Source organism: Atta cephalotes (genome assembly GCF_000143395.1).
Source record: "Atta cephalotes unplaced genomic scaffold scaffold00052, whole genome shotgun sequence".
Taxonomy (NCBI): Eukaryota; Metazoa; Arthropoda; class Insecta; order Hymenoptera; family Formicidae; genus Atta; species Atta cephalotes.
Window position 1 is genome coordinate 1,623,484 of NW_012130116.1, and position 15,222 is coordinate 1,638,705.

The 15,222-nt window shown below is 28.7% G+C and overlaps 1 protein-coding gene across 1 annotated transcript in view; it reads left to right on the forward strand.

Moving 5' to 3' along the window:
• The first annotated feature begins 875 nt into the window (after positions 1 to 875).
• Positions 876 to 15,222, forward strand: part of LOC105623073 (calcium release-activated calcium channel protein 1-like) — a 22,093-nt gene continuing 7,746 nt past the window's right edge. The window contains exon 1 of the mRNA XM_012204474.1: positions 876 to 915. Within this exon, the coding sequence (XP_012059864.1) occupies positions 876 to 915 (40 nt within the window). The remainder of the gene's footprint in view (positions 916 to 15,222) is intronic.

The window sequence follows — 15,222 nt, forward strand, 5'->3', positions numbered from 1 at the left end:
GAGAGAGAGAGAGAGACATTCCAGTTTTCTCATAATCAGTGTACCGTTGCTTTCCACGCTCAGCTGACACGGCCGTGGCTTTTCGACCGATACTCCGAATGAACAGCCTTTCGAGAACAGCCTGCCAGTCGACATTCGTGAGCGTAGCGCGTACACTGTGGAGTTTGTCGCGCTCTTTTCCACTCTTTCTGTTCTAGCGGTTCTTTTCCTGCATTTCGTGAATGTTAACGGGAATACGTCGTTCTTCCCATTGGAACGTGTGAACGATTTACGATTTCTCGGCTCTCCCATTTATCGAAGTAACGTTATTGTACGATGGTATAATTCTCGATATAAATTCCGATTTCTATAAATAACAAGAGGATAATATCTAATATTTACTCGTGATAACAAAAACGCAATGAGCGCCGCGTAGAATACGGTTCCGCGTATTTACACTATGAAGAAAAGTTGTTAACGTGATTAAATGTGTTTTAGTTATATTAATTTATAGTGACTATTTAATTCATGTATCTAAGTTAAATATACGTGAGCATATTTAAGAATTCATGTCAACAAAATAATTTATTCTTATAATTTAAAACGTGTTATTTGTTTGAACTGACAGATATTTACTTGACAATCATAGTGACCATAACCATCATAGTTAGTTGAATCAATTAATATTTTTTTAAATCAACAACTTTTTTCTCAGTGTATCTATAGCAGAAAATAAAATAATCGCGTTGAGACTACATCGAAAATCTCGTTAGTTTTTTATTCTCAATATTCGGTATAGAAAGAACTTACTCATAAAGAAATGCTCACAAAGCATTTTACATTCCGAGTACGTAATTGCTAATACTGCGACCTATTTTTTGTGATTGTTTACCTTTATGAACATGGAAACTCGTCGACGTGTTGATACCGGCACTCGTAAGTTCTTTAAGAATAAATAAAATAATATTTGCGAGCTATAGAATAAATCTAATACATATAAAACTGTTGCTTGTGAACATATCATCCTTTTATTTCAGAAGTAACCCAACTCAAAAAATGAATCAATTCGAAAAATTAAGTTTTTCAGAAAAGGGGAAGAATTATTTATTATTTTTAACTTAACAGTAAATAATTGACTAATTAAATATTGGATTGCAAAAAAAATACTTTCAGAAATGTGAACAATGGCAATTTTATTATTTTTGTTTTACAATCTTTAAAAAACACTTTTTTAAGTTGTGACGATTTTGATATAATATAAAGAATTATAACAAATTTAGAATATTGACATCAAAGTGTCATAATTCGAAATATCCAATATCTTCATTAGATAAAATGATTAAATTAGAGATAAAAAATATATTTCTTCTTCAAATTTTGATCACCAAAATTATCTTACTCTTTATCTTCTTTGTAGAAAATTCTTCTTTATTTAAAAAAATGACACAATTCAAAATGTGTTATTTTTGTAGAAAGTATCATGATTTAAAAAAAAAATCTTAAGGACGACATAATTATAGTTGCACTTAAGTGCAGCTATTTAACGGTCTGTGAAGTCAAGTTGATTTACTTTTAATAGAGTAATCTGTGTTTAATTCATTCATGATAATAATTCGAAAATCATTTTTTGAATTGCGTTTTGAAAAAAATGATATAATTTATGCACTAATAATTATGAAAGCTCATATAGATATTTTATTGATATTTTCTTTAAAAATTGATATAAAAATGACGATTTTTAATCTGAATCGCAGCGATTATTAGTTTCGAAATTTTTTATTTATTCTTTTTTTTTGGAAGCAGTGTTATGATTTTACAGCTCACTATTATGTTAATCTTGCTAGCTCGTTATAAAAATAAGCTTAATTTATTTAATATATATATATTATTTGTATAATTATTTCTATTTTAGTGACGTTTAAATTACACTTGTTAAAGAATTATATACATATTTTCCGTTAAAGGAAAAGATTATCTATAGTCATGAATACTTACTATCTTGCTTATCTTTTAAGTTTACCTTGAATTTATACTTATACAATAAAAAGTACTTGTGCATATGGTTATTAAAAAACTTATAAGGTTTAATGCCTTAGAAGATATTATGCTTTATAAGTTTTTTTTAAGATATTTACATGACAAGTATAATAACGTCCAGTTTGATGAAGGTAACTGCACGATAATTGAGAAGATTATTCACAGCTATAAAGCACAGTGACTTGCAAAAGAATTAGTAATTGAAATTGTTACTAGTTTCTCCTCTTACTAGATCTCGGCGTTAATTAATTTTCTCTTGGTATTGAAAAAAATCAAAATCAATCTGTAACTAGATTCTCGGAAGTGCACGTATATGAAACACATTTTTCAGTCACAACAGTTTGTATAATTACTCGTAAATCGCACAATAACAGGATACCGCAAATAATAGGCTGCTAACGTAACAATGAATATACTCGCGATTTTGTTTTCGTCTGACAAGACAATTTCCGAAAGCATTTCTGAGTCAAATGATAAAGTATGTGTCGAATAAATCTCGCGCGAAGAAAGACAACATACAACTGATGACGTTAATTAGAATCCTAAGACAGTATTGCTTGCAATATATTGACTGTAATAAATATCTCAGGCTGCATTTTTAACAAATGCAATGGCAATTTCCATTTCGCGTTGCACTTCTCTTGTATATAACCTCGCTATAGGTTATCATTTATTTTTCCGGTTTCAATTTTTGAAATTGCATTGCCGTTATATTTCTTGTACATGATTATTTCGAGAAGGTAATGAAAATAGAAAATGCTTGATTGAATTAATTAATCTCTCTTCATTTAATTCAATGATGTGCATAGAAAAAAGAAAAGAATTGTTTATTTACATCGTTGATTTATAGTGATTAGATAAATATCTATGGTTTTTTATAAAGATATATGAATTTAAGAACAATTTCTAGAAAATATGTACTTTTTAATCATCTTATTCATGTTGTCTTATTTTCAATGAAAGAAAGAACATAGCTTGTGGTCCATTTTTTAGCCATTCGACTTATCGCAAGTGTGAACTTAAGAATCATTAATGATAACATGTGTGAATCATCTTTACAAGAGATCAACAATATTTAATGGTATTCGACCTCTTTCATTGAAGATCCCGTCATCTCGCGCGGAAAGAACTCCACGACGCAATTTATTGATTTAGGCTTCGACGGGTTTTCACAGAAAACATCAGCCACGTAGTATATCTATGAAATTTATTTATAATAGATCATAAATCATTTGGAATAGTAAATCATCTGGAAATCATTACGATGATGCACTGATCGAGATCGTTTCATCCGTCTGTTTTAAATCATAATATTTGATGTTTTTCTCATTAAAAATACATAAAATAATGATTCAGTGGAAAAATAATTTTATTTAAAGGAATTATTTACACACAGGGAATACATATATAGGCTGTTCCGAAATTCGCGAATCAAGATATCACAGCAAGAAAGTTTTTAAAAGATTAAAAAATGTTATACGTATATACATTTTTATTTCAAGTAGTAGTTTTTGAAATATAAGAGTTTAAATATAATTAATTACAGATTATATGTTTAGACCGCTGTCTGAATCGCGCGTGTGATAGTATTAATAAGCGAGCACTTCAGCATTTAAATGTACTCCGTCATTAGCCATATTTAAATTTATTATTTATTATTTATTATTATTTCATAAATTATTACTTAAAATAAAAATTTACGAATAATATTTTTATTTTTTTACAAATTTTTTTGTTGTAGTACTTTGATTCGCAAATTTCAGGACACCCTATATATACTCTGTCATAAATAGTTATTTCTGTTTTTCATTGCTAAAGAAGATAGACCGACGAATTTAATATTTCATAATAATACTATAATATTATTTATAATACTTGATAATTAATATTTTAAACTTTAATACTATCGACGAAGAATAAAATCATATTGTATTTATCTCAACAAAATATTTAACACCTATTATATAGCTTAATTTCATTTTCTCGTTAATTAAATTTTAACTATATAATTATTTATTGATTGACCAGATAGGACAAGAGAAATATTTTCGGTATTTTATTGTGTATACAAATCTATTCTATCGATTTTGCAAATGTTGTTTTATTAAAAAATACATTTTAATAAATTTGCAAGAATTTTCTTTATCTTTCTATGTCTTTGTTTTTTCTGATGTCACAATCCAAGCTACAATGAGTAGGCAGGAATCTTAAATTTGAATTTTAGCCTATCATAGTTTTTCTTAATTTGAAACGTAATGGAAAGCCATTGTGGCCATTTTTTTTTATTTTAAAGACAAAATCAAGAAGGATATTCTGTAAACAAGAATGTGTTTTATTTGCAAGAAGTGCATCTGGGTCTTTCGTTTGTTATGAGGTGTTAAATAGATCAGACCGACCGTGCTAAGTGTAACTAGGCTACCGCAGATGCCCTGACCCTGACTATCACGGCACTAACACGTCGTATTCACAGCGCAGAGTAGGCGACCGCATCCTGGACGGTTGCCATCGAGAGATCTAAATAGAACTACCTACCGCACTTCTACGGCGGTGGGACGACTACTTTGCTGCCGTTTTATAGATTCCATTTCGTCGACTATTTGCACGAAAAATGTGAATGTCTTAACCGATGGATGAATAATTCCTAAAATCGTATCGCGCATGTAACGTGGGCGCGTTAGCTCCAGAATGTCTACACTGTTGAACATTTGAACTATTTCTTCTGATACATTAAAGTGGAACGCTGTATGTCTGCCAAATTGTTCTCTTTAGAACTTTTAGAATGAATCTCGCTCTAAAGAGTGAAATCTTACTCTTAAAGATAGAAAATTGAGTCATTCTTTTTCAAGATTGACTCAATTTTCACTCTTTAGAATGAGATTTCACTTCGAAGAATTTATAATACATTACGTTACATTATATACGAAATTATTAAGCTAAAATAATAACTTATACATGAAATATTTTTTTTTTTAATTTGCTGATATATACTACAAATAAAAATATGAGATTTCCGCATAATATATCATCACAACAGAATTTTTTTAATTATCTATTCGAGTTCTATTTTGAAATTTTCAAGATTATTTCATAATTGAAGTGGGAATGATGATAATTTTACAAAATTTTTTAATTGATGAGTTGATGATGAAAAATATTAATAAAAATTATAAACAAATAAAACATTTATTTATATGAAAATGATAAATTAAAAATAATGTATCCGTAAAACAATTTAAAATCTTTAAAATCGGTCTCTTGCATTTTTTTTGTACGACTAATGGTTTCGACATTATAATAATTTGAATGTTCGCATGAGCGACGATTTTTTATAAATTTTTACAAGTTACAATTACGTGAATAATTTCACAAAAAAAATTTTGTTCACGAAACACGTGTCTCGTATTTTTAGTAGAACATGATCAAAGCAAATTAAAAAAAAAAATAAAACTGATGTTTCCAAGATGCCTGGTTTAATATAGAATGCCTCAATAGCTATTCTAATATTATAATAATCTAAAAAATTATGAAATAAAGTTAAAGAAGTATCAGTTAAACTTTTCTCGCCTTTACTATATTTGTATGCTATTCCAATTTTTCCAATATAATTTTATTTTTTTATTCATAATTTCATCAATTTTTCAAACGTATTTAATATATTGATGCGAAATAATCAAATAAAAAAAATATCTTCTCGGAAAAAACTATCTTAGGAATTTTAAGAATTGACAAGATTCATTTATATACTTCTAGCTCTTTTATAATACTGAAATATCCACCAACTCGGCAAAATAAAATTCTCTTGAAAATGATTGTGTGATTGGAACAGTCAAACTACGCATATCGTTCTAGGAAATATATATTATAGGATATACATTATAGGATAGGAAGCGAATGTTGACATGCATTAGTATGAGGAGTCACGAAACACATCCATTTTAAAAAATGGAGCAATAATAACGTTTTTTTTCCTTGTTTGTGTTAGAACTGATAAATAAAAGTAGCGGACACACGTACATGACATAAATGCGCATGTATGCTTACACGTGCGCGTAAAAAAAAAAACTCGCGTAATTTACGAAAAAAATATATCGCGTCTATATAATTTATATGACAGCGTCGCACATGTGCCTATTTATTGTTAAAAATAGTTTCATAATTTCTATGAAGAAATATATATGTTGCCAATGAAGTTTAACATTTTAAAATGCGCAAATTTCGAATTATGCAAATGCTTAAAAATTTATCGCAAATTAACCAATTAATGCTAATTTATTTAATCAAATTGATTTATACATATATAATGTGTGTTTAACTTGTATCAAATATAACATTAATGTGTGACGTATATATTCTCGATATATAATTCTTAGAGTATATCTATAACAATTGAAATGAAGCTTTTTTAATGAAGAATGCTTCATATTTTATTTAAATTTAACCTTTTCATTATATTTTTAAATATTCAATATTTATATAAAAACCGATTATTTATACACGGAGAAAATTTTATATTAAGTTTTAATACAATTTAATACAATTTATTTAATACAATTTTAAATTACACTTTACTATGTCTTATATTTTTGATGGACCATCACAACATGATTCCGACATAACTTTATTATGGTAATACTAATTTTTATCATATAAATAAAGTAATTATTTTATTAAACCAATGCTTAATATTCTAACATAAAAATAGTTAATTTTTACTATGGTACGCAAACAAAATTTGCTAGGTATATATTTTTTTACTTATCTTTACAATACTATCTTTTATTCAACAAGTTTTGAATTTATAATAAAAATTTGTACTATGAAAAAGTATAAAAATTACATTATTGTTTTTAAAAATAGCTACAGCATTTAAACTTAATAATTTATAGCTGATAGCAGCTATTACCATGTTACAATAATTTTAAATATAAAATTTTTTCCGAGTATAAAAACGTTAATTGTGAAACGTGTAAGTTAGAAAGACTTTAATTAATATACATTTTGCGATAAAAAAGATAGTATTATAAAATTTTATAGTGAATAAAATTTTAAACTTTATATGAAAAAAAATATATATATAAATAAAATTATATGTATATAAAATAATAATAAAAATAATTTGAAATAATGACAAAAACATGTTAAAATATTAAATTAAAATTAATATTCCACTTTTTTAAACAAAGTTTCTTGATGAATAGAAAATATGAGATAAGTATGTAGTTATTTTTATATAATTAATATTAATTCACAAAATTCTTTTCTTATTCAAACATACAATAAAATTTTCGAGTGATGTATGTATAGGAATTGAATTTACATTGTTTCTGACATTGTTTCTGAATTGTTCACATTTCTAACATGCTCTAACTGTAATGAATTCCACAAATATGATATTTTCCTAGATAATAATGCTCGTGATGGTCTATCTATTCCGTCTAACAAGAAAAAAATCTGTTCTTTGTTTTTTTTTTCTTTTTTTAGTTGCTGCAAAGTGCAGCGTTCATGACACAATCGAATGAATCTCATGACGTGATATTTTGCAGGAATATTACATCATTACGAGGAATAACGTGTTTTTATAATCATAACGATATCTTTGTTATGAACAATACATTTGTATAAAAAAAGCAAATTATTTCTTTTCTATGCTAATGTAATTGCGCGAAATATCCATTTTATTTTCGTTATTTTCGTTTCCAACATTCCAGAAATACGAATACTTATTTAAAACTATGTAAAGTTTACGTACAGTATTTTTTCACGTTCACTATGTGTAATTTGTATCTATGTTTGCTATTATTTAAAATATGTGAATTATTAATATATTGTCCGGAAAGTTCGTGCCGATGTTGAAGGAAAATGAAACGCAGAAAATTTTAATTTAATAAATGTATACTAAAATTTAAATTTTAGTCCGCACGAACTTTCCGGACGACCTAATATTATTAATATATTTTAATATACCATGAAAAATCAATATATAACATATATTCGATATTTTTTTTAAGTATCACGTTATTTACGAACGCCGCTGTTTTATATATGTTATTAATCCTTGATTACACATACATGATTGGGTTATTTGTATTTTACGCATTTCTTTTCTTTGAAATACTAGGAGCACTAAATAATAATGCTCTTATTTCTTTTTTTTTTAATATACAAATACTCTACAAATATTTCCTAAAGATGTTAAAATATATATGTGAGAATCATATATACTTTACATCTTTAATTTTTTATTTTTATTACATTTTTGTATTTCTTATAAAAGAAATTCTATCATGTATGATAAAGGATCGAAAAATCATCACGTATACTAAAGATTAATACATTATGTCAGAAATGGAGGCAATGCGCGATAAACATAAGATACAAATTTCGCACAATGGAAAATAACGAGCAGTGAGAAACGTGGATAAAAGTATAGCTACGGTCCATCGTCCAGGAAACGATTAGTCAAACAGCAATGATAATAATTTATCTTATTTTCTTTTTTCTTGGGACGTGTCTTTTTACTATAACATAATGCCATTGTTGTAAAATTGGATACAGATAGAAGGGACAAGTTTCCAAACATTCCAAATTATATAATATAAAATTCTAAACAATATAAATCAATGTAAATGCTGTAAGAACTTACATTGCAGGGTATTCGTGTGTTTTACAAATTTTATTAAATATTGAAAGATAATAATCTAAATTATTCTTTTAATGCGTATTTAATAGAATTTATAAAATTTATAAAAGATATCTAAATCAATCTAGATTATCATCTTTTATAATCTAGGAATCTAAGTTATTATATTTTAATGGATATCTGATAAAATTTATAAAATACATGAATGTCTAGTGTAGATATGTATTAAAAGATAATAATTTATATATATTAACAGACTGCAATAAGATTTTATAAAATACATGAATACTCAGTTTAGGTTTTTTACGGGCATTTACATTGTTATGATTTAGTTCCAAACATTGTTTATTAACAGATATGAAACATGAATGAATGTCTCTCTCTTTATGTCGTCTCGCGCGTCAAGAAACTACTTTACGGTTATTACGCGTGCGATCTTATATCTCATTGTGTTGGAAATCTTAAGGATGTATATCTGATATGCTAATATACAGTCCCTATCGAAAGTATATTTACACTCTCTATAAAAATAAATATGAAAACTACATAAATACGAAACAGTTGTATGAATAACATCATTTTTATTCAACTAAATAAATAACTTTTTATAGTTTATTTACTGTGTGTATTTATTATTTTTATTATTATAACATTTCAACTTAAAAAATGATAAAAATTTTGATTTTTTGGGAAAAATTCAAGATGATTTATTCAAATGCATTATTCAATTGCAATGGTTAGTCTATAAATAAACAAATACGAAAATTTTTACTTATTTGTTTATTTACATAATAAATAATCAGTGAATCGCAATGAAACTTTGCGTAACCATTTCGAATGTTTAAAGAATTTTTCCTAAAAAATTGATATATTTCTTATTATTTTTTAAATTGAAATATTGTAAGAATAAAAAAATAATAAAAAATACATAGTAAAATAAATTACAAAAAGATGTTGATTAAAAATATGTTATTCAATTGTTTCATAGTTTTCATATTTATTCTTATATAGAATGTGTAAATACTAATACATTTTTAACTTCAAACTTTTGATAAAAACTGTATGTTAGATATATTCTTAAGAATGTTTCTTCCAATCTTCGACGGTTCCAATCAGTTTCAACCAGTGATCTCTGTAATAAACTAGAGCCTTCCTTATATTGAAATAAATTATAAGAAATACGGCCAAACAAAGAAAAGGAAGACAAATACTGATCTTTTTGACTCTTTTCTATTTATGATAATAAATAATATTAGCAAATCTAATCAACAAATCCCTGACAAAGAAAACAGAAATCATCTTTCCACCTTTTGTGTCCTTATTTAAGAATTGAAATACCTCCTTGATGGCTTGCTCCAATATATTTTAAACTAATATTCATATTCTGTTCTTCTAGACCATGTTAAATAATAAGTCTAAAGTGTTAATTAGTAAGGGGCTCCGCACAATAAAAGGAACAGGGAACAAAGAGCAGAGAATAAGAATTTCAACCTATCAGAAACTGTGTGTTCCACAATACATGATTTCTGATAGGTTGAAATTCTTATTCTCTGTTCTCTGTTCCCTTCCTTTTATTGTGCGGAGCTCCAAGTCTTAAGATGCTAATAAGACTTTTTTGATTCGTAACATCTGTACTTAAGACCGTCTTAAATATAAGAAGCTATGAACATCCGTCATAGAGTTTATTGGCTTCAATCCAGTAAGCAAGAAACATTTTGGAACATTTCAACAACATTAGCAACGTTGTAACATTGTTACAATGTTGTTGAAATGTTCCAAAATGTTTCTTGCTCATTAAGAACATACCATAATCAAACTATTCGCGCGCACTCGACTCGTCGCCGAACGGCTGACTGTTCGGCAATCCTCGGATCTGTCTCGACAATGCTCGATGATATTCGGCTTATCTCGGCAACGTTCGGCATTGTGTTGTCTCGCCGTTGCTCGCCGCCGCGCCGGTCACTCGCGGTTGCGTTGCGCTCGTTCATCAGTGTGCTGATCGGTGTTCTTTCGCACTTGTCATTGTGAATCTTCTCGCTGATGCGCGCGCTCTAAATTTCGAACGTGTGCCGGAGTGTTTTTATTATACGTTCTGACGTGGACCAATGACGCGATAGCCCTTCGAAAAAAAGCGAGGCATCGAGAGGAGACTCCAGAAGAGAGATCAACGTGTCGAGTCTTCAGTTCATTCATTCATTTATTATGATTTCACGACGTTCGCCGATCCGCGTTCTGAGAATGGTAATTTTTGAATGGACACTAATCTACTTATCTACTCTCGCTCGTCCCGAATCACTTTGTCACATTGATGTTTATGAATGTATGATCCTCACGACGATTTCCGCGTTATCGTCACGGAAGGAATTTTATAGTCATGAGGATGTTCTTTGTGTTATGTGAGTGAAACGACAGTCGTATGTCATTGTACGATGTTGAGTCTGCGTCTCTGCGTTATTATCGCGATATAATCCGCGATATAATCGCGATTTAATTCCGTACGCGAGCCACAACGGCGGGATTTCGTTTCTCAGATCCTGTATTTTTAGTGATATTGGCACGGCGTTATAACGACGATATTGGCAACGATGACCGCGTGGACAACGCGATAATATCTTTATTTACTTACTTTTCGTGAGGAAATGAAAAGACATTTTCGGTCGGCCTGGTAGATTTGCACTGGCCGCGAAATCCCGACCGTAATTTGCCGCCGCTTCTATGTTTGTCCTCCGCGACCAATTCGCCGCCGTCTAGGCGGCAGGGTTACATATATTGCGATTTGTTGTATGTTAGTATATACGACATCAGTGGCGTAATCAACGACTATGGATCAAAGTGCCGATGTCAGTGTATCGATGCCAAAAAAGGAGAAAGAATAGAAGAAAGAAGAGAAAAAGGAAAAGAAACAATACGAGTCTTTAGGATTATCGCACATGTCGATAGCGTTTTTATTTTAGATTTTAATTGCTCATTTTTTAAAACTTTCATTCCCGTTTCCATCAATGTAGATTAATTTTAATCTCGGTGATTAAAGTTCACCGAGATTAAAATCACCGAGATTAAAGTTAATTTACATTGGTGAAAATGAGGATATAAGAGCGAATATCTGAAAATCTCATTCTTAAAAAAAGTTAAATCATTCTTTTTTTCTAAGACTGGTTTAATTTTCAATCTTTAGAGTAAGACGTTACTCCACTCCAAAGAATTTAGACAGTACATTTTTATTATATTGACAATATCATATCAATATAATCATCCGAAGGTAATCCATTATTTGGTACATCGGCAAAGCTACGTTGCGATGTATTCTTCTAATGTGCTCAGTGATAGTATTGTGTAGGTAAGCTTCAACACAGCATATACTGAACTATGTCTTAAGAACTGTTTAACAAACAGTCGTCGATTCCGCACGATGATTTTTGTTAGAGAAGTTCTTACGGTAAAGACACTCCCGGTGGTTTGCCGTTTATCTGTAAGAGGAGCTATGAGTGTTCGAAAAATTTTTCGGTTCTGCCTGGGATCAAACCCGGGCATAGCAATCATGTGTGCTGCCGCTACGCCACGCTCGCACTTAATATAGCTATATGAGAAAAATGTTCTGATCATCTAAATGTCCTAAATAAAAAAAGAGATAAGAATGGCATTTTGGTGAGACTGAACAGAAGTTTTCACCAAATTATTCTTGTTGTGTTTAATCAACATTTTTTTCAGTATACCTATCTTATTGTAAATTCTTCTTACTGTTGAGAATTACAAAATAAAATAATAGGATGTTTAAAAGAAAATGTAAAGACAATTTCTTGAATAGTTTCCAAGTATCTTTATATTGTAAAAAATATTGTAGAAAAATCTAATTTACACATATAAATTAATAACACAAATACTATATATAATTATAAATAAATTTATATAATTAGTGTAAATTTTTATATAATAAAAGTAATAAAACACTGAGAAAAAAAGTTAAAATATTCGTAATTACATGCGGTTTTTTTCGATATTAATTGATTATGAAAAATTTGATTTTTGCAATACAGATTTCTATGAGATGTATCTCATTAATTATTTATTTATTTGTTAGGAATAAAATTTTATTTCGCTGTATTTAAATAAAGATTTATTTCAATGAACATTTTTCACAAATAAATTTTTAAGTATCCTGTTTAAGTATACGTATGTGTTTGTTGCAAATTATATAATTTTTATGTTTGTTGTTTATGTAATTCTTCAATAATTCTTAATCATTCAATAATTGAATGAATATATTAAGGTATCGATTATGGCGATTACGCCACTGCGTTCAACGGCGACAAAGAATGATTGCGAATAATAAGGGCGATTATCTTCGCCGGTACGAGAGATGCGAATATACAAACCATTTTAAATGAATCAGCGTTTAATTATAATCCTCCTGGGCGATAAAACGTATGTTTGTGGCGTATGTTTGTAAACTATAATATTGTCCAGCTATGACTATCGTAGATGACGATCGAATATCGATAGGAAAATATATAAAATAGATTTAATGTAATCGACTAACAATGACTATATCAAATCTATTTATGTTTTTCGTTATCTATTTCTATTGCTATCTCTATATTGCTATATATATCTTAAATAAAATAATCGTGCAAATGCTTATATCTTAAAAAATATAAAAAGAGAAGCATAAGTGTATGAGAAAAGAATTATGAGAAAAGCATAGCTCTATGATTAATTAATAGAATGCCTTATTTCTTCATATCATTTATTAATACAAATTTTCGTTAATTATTATTAATTATCATGAAATTTTTAATCGAACGATCAATATGTAAGAACAAAAAAAAAGGAAGAGATATTTCAAATTTATCAATTTCATATAAGTCGAAATTGTAATTCTGTTTTATTCTGTTTTATCACTATAATTTATCCTTTGCTTTGAAGACATAGAGCAGCTTAATTATTATTTTTTTTTAATTCGAAATAAATGTAAAATGGGAAAAATAAAATATAAGACGATGTGTCAGAGAAGAAAAAAGAATGCGTGTAAAAATTAAAGTATGAAAGTTTGTTCATGTTTCTTCATTTTAGAAATTATATTCATTTTCGAAATTATAATTCGTAAGTTAAAAGAGACATTGTATTATTTTGCCAAGACCGCATCTCTCGGTACGGTCTGATTATCTTCTGCCAACTAATCACACTTTCAGATCGGCTATCCTTTTCAAACTAGCTCGCTGCACTGGTTTGACCCAGACCGCTTTCCGACGAACGTACATCACATTTTTCGACCTTGCGCTTGTGTTACAAGAACGCATATACATGGCGACGAGCGCATTAATTCACCGAGACGTTCACCGGCTTCTATTACGTCGCGAATTTTCGATCGCTCCAGCATTGCTATAATCGGTATAATCGGCCAACCATGCGTACAAGTCGCGTGATTTGTTCAATTGACACGTTTATTAAAACAAATTAAATGGTGTATCGTGTTTCGCATCCTATTATTCTACTTCGTAATACTGCACCATTCATAAATATCCATTGCGTTCTTTTTCTTTCATATCTCCACAGATAAATTAAAAAATAATTCTTGTACGACAGCACTGTGATTGAAACTTTGTTCATGCGCACTTTGAAAAAAATATAGCAACTAAAGATGAGAATATTATACAAGTTTGATGTAAAATTAATGTCCATATAATTGAATATTTTATAGTTGCTGTAATTATAAAATAATTTATTAAACTACACATACTCTCTAAAACTTTTAGAGTGAATCACTTTGAACACTGAAATCTCACTCCTAAATATTGAAAATTGAGTCACTTTTTTTTAAAACTGAGTCAATTATCATTTAAAGTAAGGCTCCACTCCAAAGAATTTAGAGAGTATATTTGTTTTAGATATAAAACTTGTAGTTGTGTCACTTTTACAATTGTTACATCTTTACAATTGCTACCATTATGTCTTTTTCTTTAAGTGCGATCTTTTAGACTAAATGCTTGAGTGTCGAAATCGAAGTCTGATATAGTGGACAAAGTTAACGATTGCAAAATAGCAAGTGAATCAAGGATATATATATACATATATAGATATATCTTCTTTCTAATTACATTCCTTGGCACGTTATAAAGTGTAGAATATTTCGGCATCTCATATATTTTGATTTTATTGCAGTTTATTGATATTCCATGAAATCGAAAACGGAAGATATTTGCATGCACATTAACAGCGTTGAGTTACGTGATACGATATTTTTATTCTTATATATTCTTATCTTATATGATATTTTATTTCTTTCAGCGCTTGTTCACGTCGTTAAGAATTGCCGCTTAAACTTTAGAGAAAATAATCAAGATTAATGTGATCTCAAATAAAGAGAGAAAAAGGGGGAGGGAAGAGAAGAATTATCGAGTTCCTCTACGAGGGAGTGTTACTTCTGCCATCTAAAATTAAAATGATGAAATAAAATAGATATATAAAATAAAATAAATATATACACACACACACACACACACACACACACACACACACACACACACACACACACACACACACACACACACACACACACACACACACTA